This window comes from Cornus florida, unplaced genomic scaffold, assembly GCF_030987335.1.
Source record: "Cornus florida cultivar Cherokee Brave unplaced genomic scaffold, ASM3098733v1 CherokeeBrave_3.0.0_Hap2_Chr06, whole genome shotgun sequence".
In the NCBI taxonomy this organism is placed as follows: Eukaryota; Viridiplantae; Streptophyta; class Magnoliopsida; order Cornales; family Cornaceae; genus Cornus; species Cornus florida.
This window is the reverse complement of record NW_026775576.1, coordinates 59,351,520-59,377,834: the sequence shown is the minus strand read 5'-3', so window position 1 is coordinate 59,377,834 and position 26,315 is coordinate 59,351,520. Positions and strand designations below refer to the sequence as shown.

Sequence of the window (26,315 nt, the reverse complement as noted above, 5' to 3'; positions counted from 1 at the left end):
AAATATCCAGGGCCACGAATTCCAGCTTTGTCAGATTTGATATTTTCAGAATAATTAGATGTGACAACAATATAAAAATATAATTTAGCATAGTATATAAATAAATGGAATGAAATGAAATAATAACATAATATGAATTATTTAAATAATAAAGGTGGTAAAACCAGGCATAGGGAATAAATTATTAAATAATAAAGGCAATAAAACTAGCCATAAAACATTAAATAATAAAGGTGGTAAGATCGACCATAATTAGTGGATCAGTAAATAATAAAGGTGGTAGAACCGACCATAGTATAAGCACGTATATTATTTAAGTGAACAAATTTATTTTATGAATAATAATCTTTAATTATAATTTTCTTACCCTTTGGAATTAGCAATACTATTTTCTTTAATAAAGCAAACCAACCAAACAATCTATTAAAACTAATATCATAAAATAGATATATAGTTGGGATAGAAAGAGGGAGAGAAAGCTTTTTCTTCTATAGAGCTCGTGCTAATAACGTATAATAAATTATGTATATATATAAAGCAAAGCTTTCAGAGAGAGACAGAGAGACGGAGAACAAAAAAGAGAGAAATGAAAACTTTATTCAAGTATGTCCTCCAATAGCAAATACACATGGCCATATATATAGGCTCATATTTTAGCTTCCTAAACAAGCCATTATAAAGCTTTTAGTATTAGCAAAATTGTGCTTCCTCCATAAGCCACGGATGACTTAATGTTGTGGGCCCCATACAATAATATATACATAACAATCTCTTCTTTTTTTCTTCCATTCTATTTTTTTTTCTTTTCCGCCAAATGCAGCATAAGGGGTTATGTGCCACAAAATGACACTAAAGAGTGATTAAATACCATTAAGCCTTATAAAACACACAATTAACTAAGCAAACGTTTCGTATGGTGAAAAAGAAAAGAAACGATACCATTAATTACAAAAGAAAAAAAATAAAATGAGATAATAGTGTTAAATACTTATCGGTGTTTAGTTGACAAATTTGATGTTAATAATGTTTCATTGAAAATGTTAGCATTTTCACCCATTTTTGAAAAAACAACAATATTTTTTATTTTTTCCTGACACATAGAAAAGACAACAAAATTGACTCACCAAATTTTAATGTATTGATCTAAATCCTTTCATTTCCTCCCAATATTTTATTCCAAACATAAAAAATCATATCTCCAAATTTTTTTTTTTTCCCAACCAAACTGGGAAGTGTTTCACTGTAATATTACATTAATTATTTGTTACAAAGGTTGAAACATGTCACAAAATAATCTTAAGCTAATCGGACTAATAGACAAATAGAGTTAAAACGAGTTTTATTCCCAAAATCTAACATGGTAAGATTAATTATATAAGCTAATTGAATTAACATAATTGTAATGGACAATACTTAAATCTCACAGGTGAGGAAATACTCCATTTTTATCATTTATGTGGTATACTTAGTTGGATGGTAGGATAGTCTTTCGGTGTGTAGATGAACAGTATCTAGTGTATCAAGTACAGGTTCGAATCCTCTCCGCTGCGCAAGTCTTCGACTTAAATTCAATATCCAGTGTACCAAGTACAGGTTCGAATCTCCTTCGCTGCGCAAGTCTTCGACTTAAATTTCACCCGTGTCAAGTAAGATGTTTTCCAATTAGAAGACTTTTGAAAAATGACAAATGGACACCTCTTTTTTAATTATAAAATTTAAAAAAGGTCAAAGTAGAATACCCCTAACTATTTATCTTTATAATTTCTAATTTAGTAATTAAAGATATACTCCAAAAATGAGATAAAATACAAGGGTAACAAATATTAAATGTATAAAGTTGAAATATATAAAAACATATATTAAGGTCAACTTTATATTAGATAAAGAGTCATACCACTGTGTGGTGCCCAGTTAAAAATACACATGGCTAACTAACTAACTAAAACTAATATAGTGCTCGCTCAGACAGCCTTACCAAAATCTTCGCTTCACCGATCCTCTCTGTTGAATTCCAGAGCACAACTGTCTGGTTGCCGCGAAAATCTCGTAAGCCCCCGACTCTCTCTCTGTTTCTCTCTCCTCTTTCTCTCTCTATGTTTTTCACCTCCGAATCGCTTCCATTTGGTTGTCGCCTCCTCGCAACCCCCGAAACGAGGCAGCCTCCAATTTTCTCTCCTTCTACATTACAATGTTCTATCAAATCTTCAAAACCTAAAATCAAGAATCAAATTTATTTCATTGATAATTACACTTAGTGTTGTTTTCAATTATATATATACACATGTCTATTTCTGTGATGGAATTCAGAAGAGGAAGATTGGTGGTGTTGATTGTTTTTGTGCTTCAATTGTGTTTGGTATCAGCCAATTTTGTGTTCAATGTGCAGCACAAATTTGCGGGGCGTGAGAGGTCTTTGAGTGCATACAAGGCCCATGATATCCGCCGGCATGGTAGGGTTCTCGCCGGAGTTGATCTTCCCATGGGTGGCAATGCCAATCCCAACACTGCAGGGTTAGTTGTTTTCCTTCTTTACTTCAATTATTATTATTTTCTTCCTTCTAGAATTATATGGGTTTTATTGTAAATTTCATTTGCATTTTATAGATGGTATTAATTGTTGTTGTTATTGTTATTAATGTGTAATTATTCTATTGATTGTGTAGATGCTTTTGTTTGATTTTTAGATGAATAAACGCAGTGCCAATTTGATTTCCTTAAACTTTTTATACCGTTGAAGTAGCTAGAGTCTCTGGGTGATAATGAAGATGGCTAGAGTCCAACTCCTCCGGGACTTCCTTGATGCATGTGGCTCTGGGTGGTTGCATGTATCCGGAGGGAAACTCATACTTTGAAAGAGAGTGGGGACGCCCTGTGTTATCAGGAAAATACAATCTTCATGTTTCTTTTTATTTTATTATTATTTTTGATACCTTTTGTGACTCTTCATTGTGACTTGGAGGTCATGGGTTTGAATCAAGGAAACAACTGCAAGCAATGACGGGAGCCTCGTGCATTGGGCTAGCCCTTAACCTTTTGTGACTCCCTTTGATTTATGGGACATTAGGACAAGAGAATAATATAATACATGTGTTATTTTGAATTTCAAAATTTTTTTTTTGGGTATTTGATTGCGGTTTTAAATACATGTATTAGTTGTTTATATATATATGTATGTATGTATGCAATTGTACGTTGATTTCTATATGTTTATTTGTTGTATATGGTTGATGAATCAGGCTCTATTTCGCTAAGATTGGACTTGGGACTCCTTCGAACGACTATCATGTGCAGGTCGATACGGGAAGTAATATTCTATGGGTAAATTGTGCTGGCTGCGAAAAATGTCCTACGAAAAGTAACCTTGGGGTATGCCCTCTTTATCATCTGAATCACTTTTATCCAATGACCACGTTTAGAGCATTTGCATATATTGACTAGAAGAGTTCTGTTATATACTATGTTACATGATAGACTCAGGCACGTGTGTCGGGTACGAGTATTTATCCGTGTGTCAGACGTGTCAAATCTCTAAACAAGATGACAAACAAACACTGCTAAATATTTATTTTATTTAATTAGTTTAATATTCTAGAGTAGATTAATGTTTTTATCTAATATAGTGTTCAATATAGGATTTTAACTCATTTCAAGTAATAATACAATAAAATTGAATGATTGGATATACTTTTTAACTACATGTCCAACCAATAGTGTTGGACACATATTCCATACCTATGTCCAAGCAATATGTGTCTGACACGGGTACTTTACTACTTTTGAAGGGTCCATGTAACATAGGTTATAGACTTTGTCATGGTTTCCAAATAAATGAGTCTCGAAAGATAAATTTATTACCATGGTTATTAACTTATTCTATTACAGATACAACTGAGACCGTACGACCCAAAGGGCTCCAAAACAGCAAAAATGATTGCTTGTGATCAAGATTTTTGCACTACTGCACTGGAAAAAGTTCCAATTGCTGGTTGCAGGGCTGGAGCACGTTGTCAATATATTGTTACTTATGCAGATGGGAGCGGTACTGAAGGATTCTTTGTTCAAGATAATTTACAAATGAATAGAGTATCTGGAAATCTTCAAACGACATCCATGAATGGTACTATTGCCTTTGGGTGAGTTCACAATTCTACTTCAAGAATGTAGTGTCATATCAATAAATAAATTTCCATATGTACTTGCCAGTACCTTTTGGAACTGGTATATACATGAAATAATCAAACACATGGCTTAACTGTTTTGCTCATGATCTATCTGCCTCATGGTAACAACTCAACAAGCCTTACCTTTTCTTGCAGGTTGTCTTCCATTTGTTGCTAGCTTGATATGCATCTAGTAGCAAGTAGGAATGCATAATCTAATTTGGAATAAAAACTATTATTAATCATGATGCTGTTCACTTGTCATTCTATAAATCACACTGCTGGGCTGTAGAAAGTGTTGTTATACCACATTACTTGCTCCTTCGTTTAAGAACCTCGAGAAATGATGTGATGATCCGTTGACTGTGTACTTCATCATGCTTCTTAGGTATATCATAGTTAGCCTAACAATACCACATTACTTGCTCCTTCTTTTAATGCACATTGCTACAAGTGATATCCAAGTAGTGAAGTTGCTATTTAGCCGGTAAACATTAGCGATTACTTAGAAGAAAAGAAAAGAAAAGAAAAATATTTTAGCAATAGCAATAACAATGCATGATCGACCTAATGATCAATGGAATGTATCAATTTTTTCAATGTTAGAATTGTACCTTTTTTTTTTTTTTTTTTTCATGAAGGTCAATATAAGGTCATATATATCACTAGTAGCAAGATTTTTACCTTCCTTCCAAGTTAGTTTTGTGATACTTGTGTAGATGCTTCTTTCAAGTTATTTTACTCTATGTTGAAGGCCATGTGCTGGATGAGTTTAAACTGGTGGATTTTCTATATGTCCTTTGATATTTTCTCCCCCCTGCATCTCTAGTTCTTTCAGTCATTTGTTCCTAGATATTTTAAATGTTTAACTCTAGTTCTTGATTTGTGGTTCCTTCGCAGGCCTAATCTTTTTTTGAAATATGATCCATTTTGTTAGCACATTTGCTTTTGCTATGCTGCTTCTAGGATTTAGATATTTTTGTGGTATAAAATAGGTGTGGATCAAAACAATCTGGGGAGCTAGGTTCATCTTCAGAAGCGGTTGATGGAATATTGGGTTTTGGTCAAGCAAATTCTTCCATGATCTCGCAGCTAGCATCAGCTGGAAAGGTGAAAAAAATATTTGCACATTGCTTGGATGGTAAGAAAGGAGGTGGAGTTTTTGCTCTTGGAGAAGTGGTGCAGCCAAAAATAAAATCAACTCCAATAGTCCCAAATCAGTACGTCATATATATTTTGACTTTTCATTTAATAGCGTTTCCTTCACAAGTTGGATATGGTTTGTTTTCATTACAATTAAATGTCCAATTGTCTTTGCATCTGTTTAGACAACCTGGCTGTTTAGTTCAGCACTGACAATCTGTGTGAAAGTTAGCATATAAAGTGGACATAGTGGTTTCCTCTTCTGTGATGTAGTCATCCTTTTCCTCTCTCTCTCTCTCAATTTAAATCATTCTTTCATTGTTGTGAATTAAGGTTTAAATGTGGTTTTCTTTTCTTTCATATGCTTTGAATTACTACCGGTGCCCACTTCTACATGCATCAAATTTTGTGGTATGTTTGGAACATGTATATATAATGGTTCATCTATTCTTACCTATGGCCAATCAACCATGCTGCTTCATGTTTGGTAATTTTTTGAGGAATTCCATCAATAGCTCTAAGTTAGATTTTTTATGTTCTTTTGGTAGCAATATTATTATTTTATTATATTACTTTTGCTATGATTTATGGTAATCTTCCATAGCAATACTGTTATTTGGTTATATTACTTCTGTTATGATTTGTGGTTACCTGAGCAACAAGTCTAAATAACGTGCTTCATTTCTGGACAGGAGTGTTTAAATTTTTATTTTTTTCCTGAATGTGAGTGTTTAATTTTTCTTTTTACATTTCAAGAAGTCAACTCTGTGCAAACACATTAGAAGATTGTCCAAATGTTCAACATTTGACTTTCATTCTAGAGCGTAAGTGCTCAAGAAGCCTTGTAGTTGCAAAGTAGAAGAAGATGCTAAGAGGCCTCTCCTTTTTCTACTAAAAAGAAAACAATTTAAAGAAGAATATAGTGAAAGAATTGAGATACGCCAAAGAATGAAGAAGAGTAGTGTTAAAATATATATATGAAAGATTGAAGAGAGAAGTAATGATAGAACAACACGCGAATATAACATAGTTCAGCCACTAGGGGTTACATTTACGACACATAAAGCCCAAAGGGCTACATCACTTTTATTATGAACTCTATTTTTATTCACAATACAATGGCGGAGACTCCTCTATACAGGAGAAGAAATTATGAGAATGGAAATAGTTAGAAAATAGGAAGCAACCAACGGGCCAGTGGCCTAGCCGTATCAACCTCTTACTTTCCAAAAGGAGGTCATGGGTTCAAGTTTCAGAAGAGACAAGTTTGTGTGAGTACCAACTAGGAAGAAAAAAAAAAAAAAAATAGAAAATATGAAGCAACATCAATACTAGAGGATTTTTCTCCACTGATTCCTCTAGTAACGGTAAATCTTCAATAATAGGAAAGAACATCAATACTGAAGGATTTTCCTCCATTGATTCCTCCAGTAAATCTTTAACAAGTAGGAAAGCCATAAAAATGAAAAAATTCTTGTCAGAAAAGCGAAGGTACTTTCTCCTCCAATGTTTCCCCTCTTTGCAAGATCATATTTTGAAAGGAGGCATGGGTGACAAAATAAAGAACAGTAAAATAACAATAAAAAGTAGAAAAAGAAGTTGAGAGAATCCCCGTGCCATAGCCATATAAATTCCTTCTATAGTCCCTTGATGTAGATCTACTCTTTGACATTTGGCATTTGGGTGCAGATTTATGAGATTGTGAAGCTAAATAGTTATTTTACTTGCGTGGTCAAATTCTTCTATTGACACCAAAGAACTAAGAGTGACCACAGGCCATTTCTTTAACTAGCTAATGGTAATGGCCAAATTACCTTCTGCTGTTCACAATGATTCATGAGATGTGTGAGTCTCAACTTTCTCACATCCATATGCAAGAACTAGAAGAAATCCTATATTGCAAGTGTTGGTCAAAGTGCATTATATGCTTAACTTTACTTATGCAGCTATACTCTTGGAGATATATTATAGTATAATCATGTTGATCTAGTCTTGGTTGTCACTAATTGACATCCCTTGTTGTCTAATGTGGCATTTTTTTACTATTGCCACTTGTAAACATGTATGATGATGGAATTTTTGTCGGTTATTTTCTTGCGACAAGGTTTACTGCACTCCACTATTACATTTTTCGCCTGCTCATCTTTTCTCTAGGGATGCTCCCTTTCCTCTGAAAACTTTAATAACCAACATTTTTTAAATAAATGTGGTTGAAATTAGGTTTGCAACTGGGTGAGCTAACCAAAACCCAACTTGTGTTCAACCATATTTTTCTGACTCAAACAACCATTTTTACAATTATGGCTTGGGCTGAATTTTTTTAACCTGAACTTAATTAGGGTTGGGCTTGGGTTGAGTTGTCAACAACCCATATCCAACCTAAACTGGAATTGTAACATGACTTTTATATATTTATAATTATAATTTTAAATATAATATATATTTTTACAATCATGATCAACCTTCTTTCAACTTTCTCTTTTCTTTGGATCTTGATTTGATGTATATTTTCCTTAGAAAATGAGTTTCTTGAGAATTTGTTTACGTTTTTATTTTATTTTTATTTTTTATATATTTACATTCAAATTTTTTTTTGTTTTTTTTTTTATACGTAGGAGTACCCAAACCCCAGACTAACTCAAGTCAACCAATTTTCAGTTCGATTTTTTAACCCAAGCTTAAACATTGGATTGTGGGTTGGGCTCAGGTTGGGGATCTTGGGTTGAAGGTCGGGTTGGGTTGGACTTGGGTTAAAGGTTTTATACCTGGGGTTGAGCCAGGGTTGTCTCCTCAATCTCCCAACTTGCCTGAGTTACCTTAGTCGAAATGCAAATGTTAAGATAGGGATGTAGAAAAAGAAATGATAAATTTTAAATGATTACATTCATGAAATGGTTGAACAACTCAACTAAGGTTTTTTTATTTTTTATTCCAGACTATTTGGGATCAACTACATGAATGTTGTTGCCATTCTCTCAGTTAAACTACATGTTACAATATCCTTTCTTATTATCTCAACCCACATTAGTTTTGGTCTTCCCCTTTCCTTAGCATCACCTATATGTACCACGTCACTCTCACTGATGCAATCATTGGTCTTTGTGCACAGCCATACCCTTTTAATGGCTTGAAACCTTGGGGCCAACAATGTCCATACCACCTAAGTCTAGTCTCTCTAATCTTATCACTAATAGGTGCCAAACTTATTTTCTCTCTCAATTTTTTGGTTTGTATATCTTCTCTAGTCACTCTTATCATCCATCTTAACAACTTCATTATCACTCCATAAACTTGTTGTTCTTGCCCTTTTTTTTTAGCCCAACAGTCTGCACCATATAAAATAGTTTGCCTAATAACTGTTCTATAAATTTTTCCTTTTAATTTATATGGCAATCATTTATCACACAAAATGCCACTAGCTTGTCTCCATTTTGACCAACCTGCAAAAATTCTACCAGTTATATCACCATCTATCTCACCATCCTTTTGTATAAATGTCCCTAAATACCGAAAGTGTTCATTAACTCATTAATATCTGACTCTTTATTAAATTTGCATTCCATATATTCATTTTTAGTTTTACTAACCCTTAACCCTTTTGATTCTAATGTGTTTCTCCACCTTTCTAATTTAGTTGCTAAGTTTTCTTTAGAAGTGTCCAATACTACATGTCATAGGCAAACAACATGCACCAATGAATGTTTTATGGTAAAAATCTTTTATGGTCTCATCTAAAATTAATGTAAATATAAATATGGACAATGTAGACTCTTGGTGCAACCCCACATGTACATGAAAATCTGTAATCTCACTGCATGTAGCGTGAACTCTAGTTCAGTATTTAGATACATATTTTGAATAATGGTAAATCAATTAATGATATAGTACTCCAAAAGCTTAAGCTGTTAAAGAGGGTGTAACTTAAATATTTAAATCCTTCAACATGCCCCCTCATGTGTGGCCTTCTTTTGGTCCAACACATAAGTTTCAATTTTTAAATCAGGGTGACGGTGAGGTTTGAACACAAGACCTACCTTGCTCTGATACCATGTTAACAACCATCTACTCCAAAAACTTAAGCTGTTAGAGAGGGTGTAACTTAAATATTAAAATCCTTCAACATAATAAATGTGCTATTGCATGACGTTTTTTTCCTTCTGAAGTTCTTGCTTTTCTTTCCTTAATCTTTACTAGAATCTTGTCTGAATTTTATTTAATTATTATTATTATTTTTTGTAATCCTAGGGCACACTACAATATTATTATGAAGGCAATTGAGGTGGGTAGTGATGTTCTACAACTTCCCAAAGATGCAGACATTGCATCTGGGAGAAAGACAGTAATTGACAGTGGCACAACCTTGGCTTATCTTCCACAGAGTGTGTTTGACCCTCTAATAAAAAAGGTATGTGAAAATTTTCAATGCTTATCCATTTGAAGTTTGCCTCCAGAGTACTTACATAATTTTTTTTTTTTCCTTTTTAAATTAGATTGTGGCTCGGCAACCTAAATTGAATTTTCGTACTGTTGAAGAACAGTTCAAATGCTTTAAATACACCGGAAAGTAAGGACCCGTACCACATGCTTCTTTTACTGTTGTTTCCGTTTCAGGAAATGTTATATATATGATGTCTGAAGTTCTTTTTTTCCTTGCAATATTGAAACAGGTTAGCATCAAGAATTTCATCTATTGGTTTTCCCAAAATATATTATTATTGAATTTATTTGTGTTGAACACAAGTTCTGTTTGAAAGCGATTTAATCCAGTTGGTGCAGCGATGATGTGAAGATCCCTCTTATGTTTTCCTTTTCTTTGCTCTTGCAGAGTGGACGATGGATTTCCAGCCGTCACTTTTCGTTTCGAGAATTCTCTTTCTTTGAAAATTTATCCTCGTGATTATTTGTTCCAATTAAATGTAAGTATAATGTGTTTCAGAACTTCAGAATACCTCATCTGTTTCTCTAAATCAATAACTCAGTCTGAGGTGCTTGGAATTGTAATGGCGTTTTCATATTAAAATCATGCCATCTCATTTCAATCCTTGGACAAATATTCTAAGGAAACAAGGTCACGTTTCTATCAAAGACTGGGTTCTACCCGTGGTATCTATAGTTCATAATGCAATATTTTGTTTTTGGTTTTGCTTTTGTACTGTATTTAATTTCTTACTTCTCGATTTAATATATATATGGTGATGGGTACTGAACTGAAATATATAAACTGAACTGGTAAAAATGTTATAGTATGTGCAGCATGAGATGAGGAGTCTTAGACAGTTGGACTCATACAGTGGGTGAATCCAACGCTACTTTTGGGCAGAGCTTATGGAAAGGGGTTGGAGATTTGGGGATACGATTGGAGCTATTGAGATGTGCACAACAATGTTAAAACAAAGAACAATAAGAAAGAGAAGATATAGACATAGGAGAGATTAAAGAAGATCCATCATTATAAGTCTTCAAAATTCTGGAGTGAAATTTTTTATTTATCGAATCTTTTTGAATTGTCTCTACAAGATTTGTTCACCCAAAACTGTAGTTAACACTCGATATCAAAAACTCCCAGTAGACAAATGATTCTAAAAGTAAAATTCAAGTAATTTCAAAAAAGAAAAGGACTAGTCCAAAACCCATATCAAACACCTAGTAACCTAGAGACCAACAAATATAACTGTACTAGTTATCCCTAATCTTGAAAATTACTAACATATCCCTACTTAAAGAAAAAATATGATGTTTCTAATGAGAGGTGAAATGGCTGGTACAGTTGGTTCACTAGTTGGCTTGTGACTTTTACCCCCTTTTCTCCTTTTAGTATGCATTTGGAGTAGCTACTTCAATATTAGGAACGTTTCCCTATAATTAGAGAGATGTATGAGTGGTAATTGTTTTTGGAGTGTTGTGCAACAAGTCCTAAGTAGAAAATTTTTGAGATAGTTTTGAGGCCCTTTATGCTTTATGGTACATCGTGTTTGTGGTAGACATTAGAATCTTTATCTTGTTGTCAAGAAAGGGGTCTTCTTAAAATGGAGACACTGAGGTTGCATCATCGAATTGTTAAAAGATGGCACGGATTGATGCTAAAATCTGTTGAAGTTGTTTGTGGCTGATCTGTCATCTGCGACAATAACAGATGAATACTCTTGTACAGAGGAGCGATTCAATTCTACTTGTATTTGCCAAAAGGTGAGAATGGTATGATAGACTGTAGTGTTGAATGATGAAGAAGAATTTATCCGGTCGACATTGATTAGTTTGGATTGGAATTCAAGGCCTTGATTAGTTGGATTGGAATTTGCTTTTTATATACTGTTAGCATATAAGACCAAAATCGTTTTATGCTAGAGAATGCTAAGAATTTGAGACTTGAGGTTAGCCATATATTGTGGTGTATAATGCTGAGAGTCGAGAGACAAAGTGCCTATGTAGTGACTTTAGATGATTACATGATGTTGGGATGGATGATATAGAAAAAGAGAGATTGAGCAACAAATGCATTCATGAAAAGTTAAAGGGCCACAAAATTAAAAAGAAGTCATTGAAATGTTAAAAGTGACCACAAAAATCCATGAAAAGTTTAAATGTAGCCACAAGATTTTTTTTTTTTTTTTTTCTTTTTTAATTAAAAAAAATGATTCCGGGAAAAAGTTTTGTAATATGGTATGGTCATGTCCAATGAAGACCATGATTACAGCTTTAAGAGGGAGCGATCTGATTGATGCTAAAGGTGCAACTAGGACAAAGGGTAGACCTTAATGTCAAAAGGATTGTTGTAAGCTTGTAAGTCGCCCCAGATTGTCAAGAGATAAGGGCTTGTCAAGTTCAAAAATTGCTAACCTATACAATCCCCTGAGCAAGACTTTGTGGTATCATGGACTACGTGTTAACAAAGGTTAGTAGAACTCAGGGCACAACACACTATCCATTTAAACACATCGACTTCTAGAGAATAAAATTTTCGCACTGGAGAATATAGAATGACGAACATAAGTGAGGAATGAGGATAGTGATAGAGCACAACAAAATTTAGGTATCACATATCTTTGTGTTTGGGTGAGAGTTTCTGATATTGTGTGTGTTGGGGTCCACCCACATTATAACGTAATGTCAAGGCGATGATATACTCTTATCTTCTGTGATTATCTCACGCAGGAGATTGTTAGAGAGGATTACTTTCATTGTATCTTGAAAGGGTTATAACTCTTGTTTTAAAGGACTACCTTTATTGTATTTAAAAGGACACTTCATGTGGTTCGTGTGGAGAATTGTGAGGAGATTTTAGATTTTCCTTTAGTGATTGGGTACGTGAGGGTTAAGGGTGTAGAGTGAAATTTCTGTGTAATCCTCTATCTTATACAATTTACAATCTTGAGTGGAAATCTTGTCCGTGGACGTAGCCCTGTTTTTGGGTGAATTACGTTTATCTCCCGTGTTTTGTTTTCCACGTGATTTGTTTCTGTGGATGGTTGGTTTATTTGTTATGGGTAATTGTTTATTTCCCCAACAATTGGTATAAGAGCCATAGGCTTACACACAAGCTATTTGATTAAAAAGTTTTTGATCTAGATTTTTTGTCATAACACTGGTGTTGTTTGTCTTAGGCACTTATGATAATCATGGCTGGTAATATTGCTTCACAATTTAAACTTACTTATATATATATATATATATATATATATATATATATATATTGCTTCACAATTTAAGGCGGAGAGATTTGATGGCAAGGGTAGGTTCACTCTTTGGCAAAGTAGAGTGAAGGACATCCTAGTTTAACAAGGCTTACATCGAGCTTTAAAGGGAAATGATGGAAAGCCGGAAAAGATGGCAGATCATGAGTAGGAAGATGTAGAGTTGCGATGTCTCAGTACTATTCAGCTCTGTATCGGAGATAATATCATTAACAATGTTAATGGAGAGAATTCGGCACCAAAATTGTGGGAGAAGCTTGAGAAGTTGTATTTAGCAAAGGGTCTCACACAAAAGCCAATATAAAGCGTGATCTGTATAAGCTGAAGATAGAGGAAGGCGGAAATCTCTTGGAACACATGAATGTATTTCATGGTATCATTGATCAACTTGTAAAAGTTGATGTTAAAATTAAGGAAGAAGACAAGACCTTATTACTTATTACGTCACTTCCGGATTCGTATGAGACCATTTTGACTACCATCTTATATGGAAAGGAAACATTGAAGATGGAGGATGTTGAGTCTACTCTCTTGTCTAATGATAAGAGGAGGGACGCTGGTGATATGAGCCATGACTCAGCCATGGTTGCTTATGGTCAGAATAGGGGAAGGCAGTATTCCCATAAATCTAACAACAATAGGTCTAGATTAACGGGAGGAAAGGGCAAGCAGTGCTATGGATGTCGTGAATGGGGCCACATCAGAAAGGACTGTCCACTTGGAAAGGGAATGGAAGATGGCGGCAAGAATAATGCATCTATCGCATGTGCTCCAAACAAAGACTTTGGAGATGCTCTCATAATTTCCAAAGGTAACACTCTTACTCAACATGACTAGATATTAAATTTGGGTTCTACGAACCATATTTGCTCCGTGAAAAAATATTTTGATTCGTTTGAAGGACTTGAGAATAGTTCTTTATGCCCAATGGTGATAAGTGTACTGTGAATGGTGTGGGAACGGTAAAAATCAATATGTTTGATGGAGTGGTACGCACTTAGAGGGACATTGCCTGCGTACCAAAGTTGTGGTGTAATTTGATATCATTGAGCTGTTTGAATTCCATAGACTGCAAGTGCTCCATTGCAGAAGGAGTCATGAAAATTACGAAGGATTGCATGGTGTTAATGCAAGGAGAAAAGAGTGGTGGATTCTATCATTTGGTGAGGGGTACCAATGGTACTTGGACTTCGATTGCTGATTGGAAACGGGCATGTGAAAGCAAGATCTTGCGACAGGTCTCATTGGTAAATGCAATAGAGATGGAGGTGACGCGTTTCCAGACAAATGATGATGAGTTAGAAATTCTTGCTTGTGAAGTGGTCTCATCGAGGTCCTCTTTCAGAGTCACTTGATCGTGTTGACTTGGTTCAACTACATGTATGCATTAGCCATGGAATCAAGGTGGAGTTTGAATTTGGTTCAGTTATGTGTAGCTGGTATACAGAAAGGCCAATGGACTACTTGTGGATTTGCAAGTAGAAGTCTCATGCGTTGTACAGGTGTGCTCGATGATTTCTCTTCCTCGTGGGTGGAGGGGGAGATTGTTGGGGTCCACCCACGTTATAACATATGTAACATGAAGGCAATGATAAACTCGTATCTTCTGTGATTAGCTCATGTGGGAGATTGTTAGAGAGGATTACTTTCATTGTATTTAAAAGGACACTTCGTGTGAAGAACTGTGAGAAGAGATTTTAGATTTTCTTTGTGAGTGATTGGGTACGTGAGGGTTGGGGGTGTAGAGTGAAATCTCTGTGTAATCCTCTATCTTGTGCAGTTTACAATCTTGAGTGGAAAGCTTGTTCTCTGTGGACGTAGTCCTGCTTTTGGGTGAACCACATATATCTCCTGTGTTTTGTTTCCCACGTGATTTGTTTCTGTGAATGGTTGGGTTATTTGTTGTGGGTAATTGTTTATTTCCCCAACAGTATGTTTTTATTTTTTAATCGAAATCTACATCCATACATGAAGCTTATTGGAGAAGGTATGTTCGTGGTGGCAGACATTGCTATGGCACTTCATAGTTTTAAGTGCTATGGCACTCAATATGGTTTATATTGTTTTGTTAGTATTTTTATAATACTTGGTTTCTTACTTTTGGTTCTCATATCACCTATTATTCTTTCACTTAATGACCTCCCTGATGTCATGTTTGCAGGGTGATGAGTGGTGTATTGGCTGGCAGAACAGTGGGAGCGGGGTGAAATCAAAGAATGGAAAGGAATTGATTCTTTTGGGAGGTTTGGTTCAATTTTATTTTTTACTTTTGGATCAATGTCACATAAACTTTAGCAGCTTTTGAGAATCTTAACTCCCAACTTTTTGCATTTTGGTCAAGTTATGTCCCAGATGTGTTAGATCAAGTATCTTGTCTATGAGCTATCCTAACCGCCTTACCAATCAGTTGATGTTTAACCAGAGCCCTATAATGACGGTTGGTTTTAGTTGACAACCAGTGTATATCATCACCTGCAATCCTTTTAATATTTAACGATGTATTCTGTTAGTTATAGGCCATATTGTTTTATGCCATTTCATTTACCCACATCATTCTGACCTTTTTGTCCTGTCCTGCAGTTTGAACCATGTAAACCCTAGTCAATGGCATTTATGAACGAACCATTTCAAACTTTTTTTCCCTCTTGGAATCTGTCCATGGTGCTATCCATAATTCTTTTTTATTATTTATTTATATATTTTATTTTTTGTTTTGGGGTGGGGGGTTATGACATGTACATCCGTCTCTTAATTAAGATATGAAACCTACATATTCCCCCAGCTAAAGATACCGCACAAATTATACTTCTGCCCATCACTTGATGTTTTTTTATCATGCACTCCTCCATCTGATCATCCTCGTCTTTGCTATACTTGCGTATTATAGAGAGATCCAGTCTCTTAAGTACTCTATCAGACTTTCTTACTATGTTACTCTTCTTTGATTGTTTAGAAAACTGATTTATATGTTTTCCTAACAGTAAAATACTCATTCTGGTCCTTTCTAGTTCCTATTGGTCACATCTACTGATTTCACTTTCTTGGGGTGCATAGTGCATGGTCTGCTGCCTCTGTTATTTGCATACTTAAGGGTTATATTTCTGATTGGTTCTGAATTTCATGTCACCTCTGTATATATCTATGCCAAATTTATTGGCCGGTACCAGTTGCACTTGTTTGGATACATACTATATTAGGCATCGTTTAAACTCTTGAGACCAAACAATTGACTTTTCAGAAATCCCCTAAACCTGGAAGGTAATAGACAAGGATAGAAAAGCCCATTGATATGAGGAGCTGCCTTATTTTCTTAGCCACTTCACCTCCTAGAGTGTACCATGTAAGTTGTGTCTGTTTTAAGATGGTGTATTAGGCTGTCTTTTGGTTTTCTGAAAAGTAATCAATATTCATTACAACAACCACCACCAAGCCTTTTTCCCAATTATTTGGGATTGGCTACATGAATCCTATGTTTTCATTCCGCTTTATCTAAGGCCATAGCCTCAGTTAAGCCACATGCTATCATGTCCCTTCTTCTGATGTGATAAAATCTACTATGCTTTCTGATATGCTAGCCTATATCTATAAATTATGTTAATATGCTTCTATATTGAAGCTGTGGTCCATCACAAGTAGATTCTGATTTTATTTGCTAGAATGTTAAAAATCCTTTTCTTTTTCTGATACTCTTTGGTTTACACTGTTGCAATCCTATTTCCTGGATTGAGTCATCATACTTAAAATATGAGCAAAGATTGGTCACGATTGATGGTGGCTTTTTTTTTTTTTAAAAAATAGTGATGAATTTTATATGTCCATTCATCTAACTTTAATTACGTTGCTTTCAAATGCAGATATTGTTCTATCAAATAAAGTATTTGTGTATGATCTTGAAAAAAACACTATTGGATGGGCTGAACACAACTGTGAGTATAATTTCTCGTCCCATTTCTTCTGTGATGCTGGATGGTTTTATAGCTTACTCCTTTTAAATAAAATTATTATTAAATGTCATTTTGTTTAGTTCACACTTCCAGACAGCCATGTTTTATGATTTTTTTCTCCCCTTTTCTCAAATATATCTTGAGAGGTAGGATCTGTTTCATTTGTGCAACAAGTTAATAACAATTCTGTAGGTTCGCTGTTTTACTATTTAAATTGAAGTAGATCTTAGGTAGTTGTTAATAACCATCTAATATAAAAGCTTAAGCTGTTATAGGTACATTATTCCATTCCAACGGAACAAATTTTTTGACTTAACCGCATATAGTATCAAATCGCATTTTGAACATATCAAAATACATATAAAAGAGCCATCTCAAGTCCATTTCCAACACTGAACTGCAGGAGCTCCTTGGTCCTGCTTTTGATCAGGTAGTTCACAATGTGTATCAGGGGTGCATTGCATGCTGGAACCTTTATTGAAATTTGAAGAGGTTGTCTCTATGAAAGATTGACTGCATTGATTGGAGAGCTGTAGAGTCAAATCTTGTATAGATGGTGTGCCACACAACTGGAAAATGTTGGCTCAATCATACAAAGTACGGTTGGAGTTAATTAGGAGAATGAACTGTGGAGCCTACAAAAATGTTGGTTTTGACATAGGCGGTGCAGTGGTGGAAAGAGCCTTGCTTCTTTGTTCATCCTCCGCAGTCAAAGCTGCTAGCAGTGGCTGGCCATGATACTTGACAATTGTGGAGTTTCATGAAGAGCTGACGTGTGTCATGTCTTGAGCGTATCACGTGTCATCAGGAGCCATGTCCACGCGTCAACCAGAAATTGGAGAGTGGTACACTGCAAGATGCAGGAGTGATGCGAGGTCAAGTGGATATGCCATGTGGCTAGCTGAAAGTTCCATGTAGACTATTGTTACGACAAAATGCTGCGAACCAAGAACAAATCAAGAATCACATCAGAAAAGTAAACACGCCATACACAAAGAACACAAAGATTAACATAGTTCAGAAAAGCATATGTCCACGTTGAAGATCTGGCGAAACATTTCACTATGCAAAAATCAGGAGATTACAAGTTTCGACCCCAAACCCAGTTCTCTCTCTCTCTCTCTTGCAGTTTTAAGTTTTCTCTCGTTCCCCACACCAAACCCTAACACCCTTATATACCGGGCTACAAGAGAGTACTAAACAATGTCCACAACCTACAAGAGAAAACCGGGTCAAAAAATTTCCTATTTTTCGACAAAATTCGGGCCACAACACCACAGCTATTATGCTGCCCAGACAAGGACCCTGTGTGTGGGGCGCGTGTGTTTTTGGGTGGGGGGGGGGGATAGATCAGTTCTTAAACTTCTTATGTTATCTCATTAACCATTCGAAACACAAGACTCCTATGTGCATAGCTCTTCAATGCTTAGATACATTTTTTGTGCTTTTGATGTATTTTCTTAAATGTTTCACAGTAATCCTCTTAATTGTATTATTACTTGGAAAACTTGGATTAAACTGAAGACATTCAATTTACTTGCAGGGTTTGTGCATTTATTATTTTTCAATCTGATATGCCTATGTTTGTAGTCAATACATCAATACTCCTTAGATTACTATCTGAAAGGAGAAGGTAACTAAGAAGACTAGCTATCCTAAGCATATGTGCATTCTTCTTTATTACTCCCTCTCAAAACAAACATACATAGCTCATGAGATACTTTTGTATAACACAGTTATGCAGGTAGAAGAAAAACAGAATATTGTATCATGCATATCAATGAATTAGCCAAGTAAAAGTAGGAGTTAAGATATATGCAAACCATATGACACACAGGTTTTTACATGGTTCACCACCAACCATGGTAACCTACATCCATGCCTTGAGAATTCTTGAGGATTCCATTAGCTGCTAATCTTCGGGTGACAAGCAAACCCCCCTTTTTACGAGCTGAAGAGTAATTCACTCCTTTTGAGGCTAAAGAGCACAAACCTCCTTGTTTTTGAGATGCCAAGGGTCATCTCCTCTTTTGCAGGCTCAGACTTAACCTTTACAATGGTCCACAAGTAGTTCAGTTGCCAAGTGAATCACTTGGAATTCTCTCAAAAATTTGGTAGAAGATTTGAGGTAACCATCTACGTGAATATCCCTTTAATGGATGGTTATAACAATAAAGCTCTCAACCTAGAGTCATAAGTATTTCAAAGTAAAAGCTCAACTTAGGTTGTATAGTGAAGATGCATAACGGCGAGTTTAACTCGCATTCACTCACTCAGAATAGAGTACTGGTTTTGTACTCTTTCTCACTCAATTCACTCACTCACATGTGTATAGGTCTCTGTACACTCGCTCAAGAACTCACACACAGATGCACAGGCGTGTGCTCTGTTTCACTATACAGAAGCACTGGTTCAAATGCTCTGTTTTACTTGCAGAAGCACTGGTTCAAGTGTTCTGTTTCACTCACACAGAAGCACTTGTTTAGGTGCTCTGTCTCACCCACACGCTCTCTCACATACAGAAGTGCTGGTGATTGTGTTGTTTCTCTCATAATCAACTCACCTAGAGTATGGTATAAGAACTCCACTCTCAGTTCCACTCTTTCCTCACTCAAGTATTGGTCTCTGACTCTCTATACTCGGTACTCACACTCAAGCTTACACCAGTGTACTGGTTTCTGTACACTGTATCACCCACACTCTGCATCTAAGGTGGAGGTTAGTATAATTACTACTCTCAAGTTTGAGACATTGGGACAGAACCGTATTTATAGCCGACTTAAAAAAAAAAATTATTTGGGGAAGATGAAGGAAGAATAAAGAGGCTGTTCGTGTAAGGTGTGTAATGAATTGTACTTGTAAGACGACTATGAGAGGCGTCTTGTGTGATGTGTATGGCATTTTGTGTGTCGTTGAGCCTTTGACCTGTGTTTTGACTCTTTTTCAAACTTCCAACTCGATTCAAATAAGCTGATACTTCAACTTGATTCAAATATATAGCTGTTGGAGTCATCATCACAAATGTTTTTGTATCAGTGTGTGTTTGGCGCAATAAGTGTGAAGTGAGTTGAAGGACAACTATCTGACTCATGTGGAGAAGTCAGACCAGCCGACCTTAGGAAGATGCAAGGAAAGCTTCTCTTGAAAGCTTTGGTCAGTTGTGAAATAGGTGTGAACTAGTCTCGAACTCATAGAAGAGGAATCTCATAAGGAGATATCCATGTGGCTTTTCGTGTATCTGAGAAAGAGATTTAAAGTCTCATGAAGATGTCTAGGGTCATGAAAGAGAGGATGAGACTTTCTCTATAAGATGCCTATGTTCGTGAAGCTTTGTTCAGGAGCTTGGAAGATTACTTATATAAATAATCTTTGAGTCAGTTAGGCAAATTTGCTCCTAAGGACCTATAAGAATAAAGGATTAAATCTTCTTCAAGAAGATTTCATTGAAGTTGCACTGAAGGAGTGAGTACTCCAGTTCATGTGTTAATTCCTAAAGACCTAAATGCATGAAGGCTTATGACACATTGGTTAAGGGACTGAGCTTTTAAAATGAAGTTACTCAACATAACTTTACATTTTAATCTAACATTCCCCCAATCCTAACCTACCCAAGTCTTGATCATCAGATGAGCTTTCCAGCTTTTTGGTTGATCATCTCAATACTTGAGTCGGCCAGCAGTCCTGCCATTGCTGTCTTTAGATTTCATCTTTGTGCTTTATGAAGAGATTTGAGCTTTAGCTTCATGGATCAACTCACATGCCTAAGTTCTTGAACTCTGATATTCATTGTAGTTGAGTTCCTTGGCTGTGAGAATGGACACTATGAACCTTCCTATGTACTTGAGTATAAATGTATATATGAAATGAAACACACTCAAGTAGATAGTTAGCTCACGCATTAATAGATTAGAATCATCGAAACTTCCCAGTTAAGCTTGCTCGGAGAGCCTTTAGGCCAACATATTATATTTGGGAACAAGTGGACCGGTGGGTTCAAATACAGACAATAAATATCATCTTTTGTGTTGAAAAACAATTATGTTACACAGGTTCGTCAAATCTGTTGTTGAGCTTCTTATTGGCATCATATATGCTTAATGGATATTACTTGGCTGGCTCAAATGTTTTGAAACCGTTGCCATATGATTTCGGTGATTAAAGTCCCTTCAGAATTAATGGGAAAATAAACTACAGTTGAATTGACAAGCAGCATTAAACTTGTGGTGAATTCATCCTGGTGTGTACGTGGTCCACCAGTTGATTCTTGTAATTGTGTACGAGGAGTTGTATCTTTCTGCCATGCACTGGGAGCTCCCTTACATTGTTTCTTGCTCAACCTTTCGTCAACCCTTCATGAGTTACCAAGCCATTCACTAATTTGGTAGGATTTTTGAACAGGAAAGTAAGACACCAACAATAACATAAGATGTTTCTCTTTCAATTAAGAGAAAAGATGTAACCTTGGAATATAAGGTGCATAAATTTGAATGGACTTTCTGTGTTTAGATTAAATATTAATTATCACAGGTGAATATTCTAGGTTCTTTATTTCCATTGCATGCTATCCGGGATTCATTTTATGATTGGGAAACCCAACACTAAAATTGAAATGTGGTGCTTTTGTGTTTGTTTAAAGAAAATTGTTGGATGACAAGGTGCTAGTATGTGAAAGAAATTTTAGTGAGTTTATATAAGAACAGCTTTCTTTTGAATAAAAACAATAATCGTTTATGGTTGATTTCAGGCTCTTCGGGCATCAAAGTGAAGGATGAACAGACTAAAGCCGAGTATCTTGTAGGCGCCCATAATATCAATTCCGCTTGCAGTTTGTATGCAGGAAGGAGTTTGACATTGTTGATCTTATTGGTTATCCTTCTCAATTTCATACATTGAGTCATTGCAATTTAGTAGAAAGGCACCCATTGATTTGCTCGATCTGATTCTTCTATTTGTTAACATTGTCTACTGTGCTATAATTTACAACACCCAACTTAAACCAAGTGGCTTCAGAAAGGTTACTCTCAGTGTCATTGCAATCTACTGACTTTGTTCCTGGGAGGTACTTGTATTAAATTATAGAAGAGAGAAGAAAAAAAAATGTAGAACAAGAGGGTAAAATAGTGCTCTTTTGGCACTTCGTGACGATGAAATAGTTCACTAATCTCATTTTAAAATATAGAAGAGCAGAGAAATGTAGAAAAAGAGGGTTCCCTGATAATCAAATAGTTCATTAACATTCATAGTGAGGCCATTATTTTTTTCAGAGAATTTTACTATGTATTATGATGGATTTCAAAACTTTGCGTTTCTCGTTTTCCTTTTTTGTCATGACTGCATTACATTACAGTGATAAAATGAGTGCATCCAAATTTCTCATTTTCCTTCTTGTTAGTAGAGCCAACTAAGAAACCAGTTCATGCCCCAGGGGCATAGCGGCGTTGGTAGGGATCCGAAAGGTAAATTTTTGAAGTCTCGCTTTGGAATCGCACTCTTGACTTGAATAGTGCGTATGTTGTTGGGTCGATACATGTGTCAAAAATTTTAAAATTATCGCATGATGTGCAATGAGACTATTGTAAATCATTGATTTTCCTTGATGTTCCTGTCCAATTAGCCATTCAAACCTAAAGACTTATGTGAAGATCTGCGGTGGGTATCGTGGAGTATATAGTGCAGTAATACACGTTTATTAAAAAATTTATGATTTTTTGCTTGCATCAGTTAAACAAATATAAATTAATGAGGGTATTTTTGTACTTTTGAAAAGATTTTGAAGTGTTAAAAATTCTAACTCTAATTTGGGGGTGTCAGAGTAATTTTTTTAAAAGTTTAACTTACGAGTAATAAGACTAAATTTTAAGAGAGGTCAGGATAATATACTCAAATTTTATTTATGTTCTGTTTGGTTGCTAAGAAGAGGAAAAAAATGAATAGAAAAACAAGATTGGAACCCTATGATTTCCATTCGGTGGGTTTTTTGAAAGAGAACGAACTATCTATTGGATTTGCATTTTCTTTTTTCTCTTTTTATCTAATTTATTTCTATTATTATATTCTCTTTCTAGCTTTTTCCATAATCTATATTATTATTATGGGAAAAAGCTATAAAGAGAATAAGACAAAACGTAAATAAATTCTCAAAGAGTTCGAGAGAGGGGTTAAAAGGTGACATGAAACTCAAATGGATTGGAATTCTTACACGGGTTAAAAAGGATTTGAAAAGTCCCTTGCTTAATAAAGAAGTGTAATTATGATATTAAAAATACAAGAAATAAATGTAATGTAGTGCAAGTACTCTTTTGTAATTTTATTTTAGGATAAATTATAATAATATTCTCTGAGATATGTCATAATGACAATCATATATAAGTTGGGTCTTTTTTTTTAACAATGACACTCCTTATTAGAAATTGGATCCACACAGTCCATTAGAAGATGTGAAAAGTTAAAATTGTCCTTCATTATTTTATTGATTTAAATTTTAGACCTTAGTGCACTAAAACCCCCTCTAGTTTCAAAACGCTGCACAATACCCCCTCATCTTTTTCTTGTGGCAGCAAACAACTTTTATTTACTAGTTATTGCAATTTACCCTCTTTAATTAATGGACGTCAAACTATTGTCGTTAAACTAGTTACGTGCATCTTGAACTCATTATTTTTGACAGAATTATCCTTACAAATCTTTTGGGTCTTTTTGAGACATTTGGTAACTATTTTGTTCTTACTATTCTTCCGATTTGAAATTTAGACCCTCATGTATGAAAACATTAACTTTTGACACTGAACCATTCACATAATAGGTAGCTCGTTGGCTCGTGGTTTAAATTAATTCCAGGCCCCTTTTTATACTTAAGGTCAAACTTGTGGGTCCCACCTTCCATTTAAATGTTTAAAACAATCTGTTTGAACTCCGAACACTTGCCAACGACACAACGCAGTGCAAAACGGATAATAATAACATAAACGAAGATTATAATGGTGTCAAGAAATTTCCCGAACACTTAAATCTACCGCAGGGCCCACCCCGCATCTCCGGCGCACAAAATTTTAAACTAACCCAAATGACTTTCTAAGGGTTCTAAACCCGAATAAACATCCATACAACTCCCGGAACACTGCGGCACGCATTCCCATGCACAACTAAAATAAAAGAAAAATGGTCGAAAAATACCAAAAAATTTGGGACATCACGTGCTGCATAATTCAAACATAATCAAATACAAAGAGCGACAAGAGGCCGAGTGCCACACACCCACTTCGCCGGAGCAAAAGATTCCGACCATCCTGAGTTACCAACCGGCACCGAGGAAGTCGAAGGGCCTTGGAATGCTAGCTGGAAGTGGCAATAAACGGCGAGAGTCCAAGGACGGCAAGACTATAGGTCCAGTTTTGAGCATGCCAAGCTTTTTGCTTCGCGAGGATGGCATCGACATACTCCGTTGGCAGGGGCGGAGCCATGAATGGGCTAACCTGGGCTATAGCCCAGGTCCAATTAAAAAAAAAAAAATTAGTACTACTAAGCCCATGTACTACTCTTCATTTTCCTATCAGCCATTCAACGCATACATAATAAAACATTTAGCCCAACCAAATCCAATCCAAACACATTGTTGCAAATCCAAACACATTATTACCTTGAACTCTCTTTTTCTCAATCTACATAACTCTGTGAACAATTTGAATGTTCAAACTTATAAACAATTAAAGTTTCCTTAAATTGTACGGCAAAGCTAAATTTGGTATCAAGTAAGATAGATAGTTAAACTTTACTCTTTTGAATACAATTTTAAAGTGAAAAAGTGGCTCTATATGTTTCTAATTCAAACCTTTCTTTGCTTGAAATTTTTTTTTTTCTAGTAAATTCTCTGTTTGAAAATTTTCTTTAGCCCGCTCTACTTTCAAATCCTAGCTCCGCCCCTGTCCGTTGGTACACAATACAGAGCCCTGGTGAGCACAGAGAATGGTACAGCGGCATGCTGGCTTTTGGTTCTGGGCTTGTGAGAGAGTTGTGCACAAACACTGTTTGTTTGCCTTTTGTGAATCTAAAGGAAATTTTTATCCTATGGTTGCAAAAGAAGAGCTAGTGGGTACTGCTATGAGAACGCCCCGCTATAGTATTACTCTTTTTTAAAGATGATACGGCGACTTTTTAATCATTATACTAATTGTTACTTTACTATCCAAATTTAAGTTATATTTGAGAAATTAATTCATTTGGTGATTGTATTTAAATTCACAGATTTATCTGAAATTTAAATTTTTTTTTTTTTTTTTTAGTGAGATAATGGTGCAGTTTCAGAACGACGACCTAGAGTACACATGGTTGATTACTACTGTGACAATACCAATTTTGATGACATCGAATCACATAGCAACATTGTCGATGAGTTCTTGGATTCAAATGTTGAAGACGACTTCAATGATGTATGTGTATTAGTGTTATATTTCAAATTACTTGATTCGTTGTTGAAATTTACAGAGCAAGCCAAAGCTGATACATGAGCTTTCGAAGCTAGGAATGAAAGTCATTCAGATATATATATATATATATATATATATATATATATATTGGAGAGACTCAATTTTACAAGAGACTATCGATCATGAAAGCAATACAAAAATTACGAGAATCTTTTGCAAAGAGCTTGAAAAGTTTAGTCTCTTTTGCGTATGTTTAGATACATTAATTTTTGTTGACCAAATTTTTTTTTTTGAATATTATTTATTGAATAATGATAGGGAGACCGATGAATTAATGCCGAATAAATATCGAATCTGACGTATTTTTGTCCACCTCATCTACTTAAACAGTTTCCAAAAATAATTATTTAACATGACCAATCACGTCAAATTCCATACTAATTCGATGATTCTTTTTCGATTCCCTATCATTACTCTTATCTATTAAATTGTTTAGTTTGGTTGTGATTGCGAAATTATATGAATGATAATATATTTTCTCTCGTTTGCTCAGCAAGAGAGAGAGAAAAGAAAGGTAAAAAGAAAAGTGAAAATCAGAAATTGACTTGTTAGTAAAGTAGTAGTTTCAAGAAATTGACTGAGTCATTTCTACTGGTAGAATTTTGTCTAATTTAGTTATTTAGGTAGTTTTGTAGCCAATTATGCATACCAATTTTAAGTTTCAATACATAGAAATTTTATATATTTGGCTGACAATCATAGAAATTTTAATTTTGAAGCGTGCTATAAATTTCTCTAATGTTTATTGTACGTTTTTTTAATTTTATTATTATTTTTTAAGGTATTTCTTATAGACATTTTATGAATTATATCTTTTCTTTTTTAGTACGATTTGCTATTTATTTTCATTTTAGAAAACTTTTCTTTAAATGTAAACTCTACCCCAATCTAGCT

At 35.1% G+C, this 26,315-nt stretch overlaps 1 protein-coding gene across 2 annotated transcripts; it reads left to right on the top strand.

The window, feature by feature from the left end:
- Positions 1-2,094: 2,094 nt before the first annotated feature.
- Positions 2,095-22,250, top strand: LOC132311622 (aspartic proteinase 36-like). 2 transcript variants are annotated; one of them, XM_059809623.1, is made up of 10 exons: positions 2,095-2,511; positions 3,237-3,366; positions 3,883-4,133; positions 5,156-5,380; positions 9,549-9,708; positions 9,794-9,867; positions 10,129-10,219; positions 15,156-15,237; positions 16,849-16,920; positions 17,342-20,470. In XM_059809623.1, coding segments are annotated over exons 1-10 (1,317 nt in total). In that variant the 5' UTR covers positions 2,095-2,281; the 3' UTR covers positions 17,344-20,470. The 2 variants fall into 2 exon arrangements, with proteins under 2 accessions (XP_059665606.1, XP_059665605.1); XM_059809622.1 differs by lacking the exon at positions 17,342-20,470 and adding an exon at positions 21,683-22,250 and having other exon boundaries at positions 2,097-2,511.
- Positions 22,251-26,315: the final 4,065 nt, after the last annotated feature.

What these genes read in the sequence shown, in the direction of transcription:
- LOC132311622 (XM_059809622.1), top strand. Translation starts at nt 2,282, where the DNA reads ATGTCTATTTCTGTGATGGAATTCAGAAGAGGAAGATTGGTGGTGTTG. An exon ending in CTACGAAAAGTAACCTTGGG is followed by an intron (nt 3,367 to 3,882) that starts GTATGCCCTCTT and finishes ATTCTATTACAG; the next exon opens with ATACAACTGAGACCGTACGA. An exon ending in ACTCCAATAGTCCCAAATCA is followed by an intron (nt 5,381 to 9,548) that starts GTACGTCATATA and finishes TTGTAATCCTAG; the next exon opens with GGCACACTACAATATTATTA.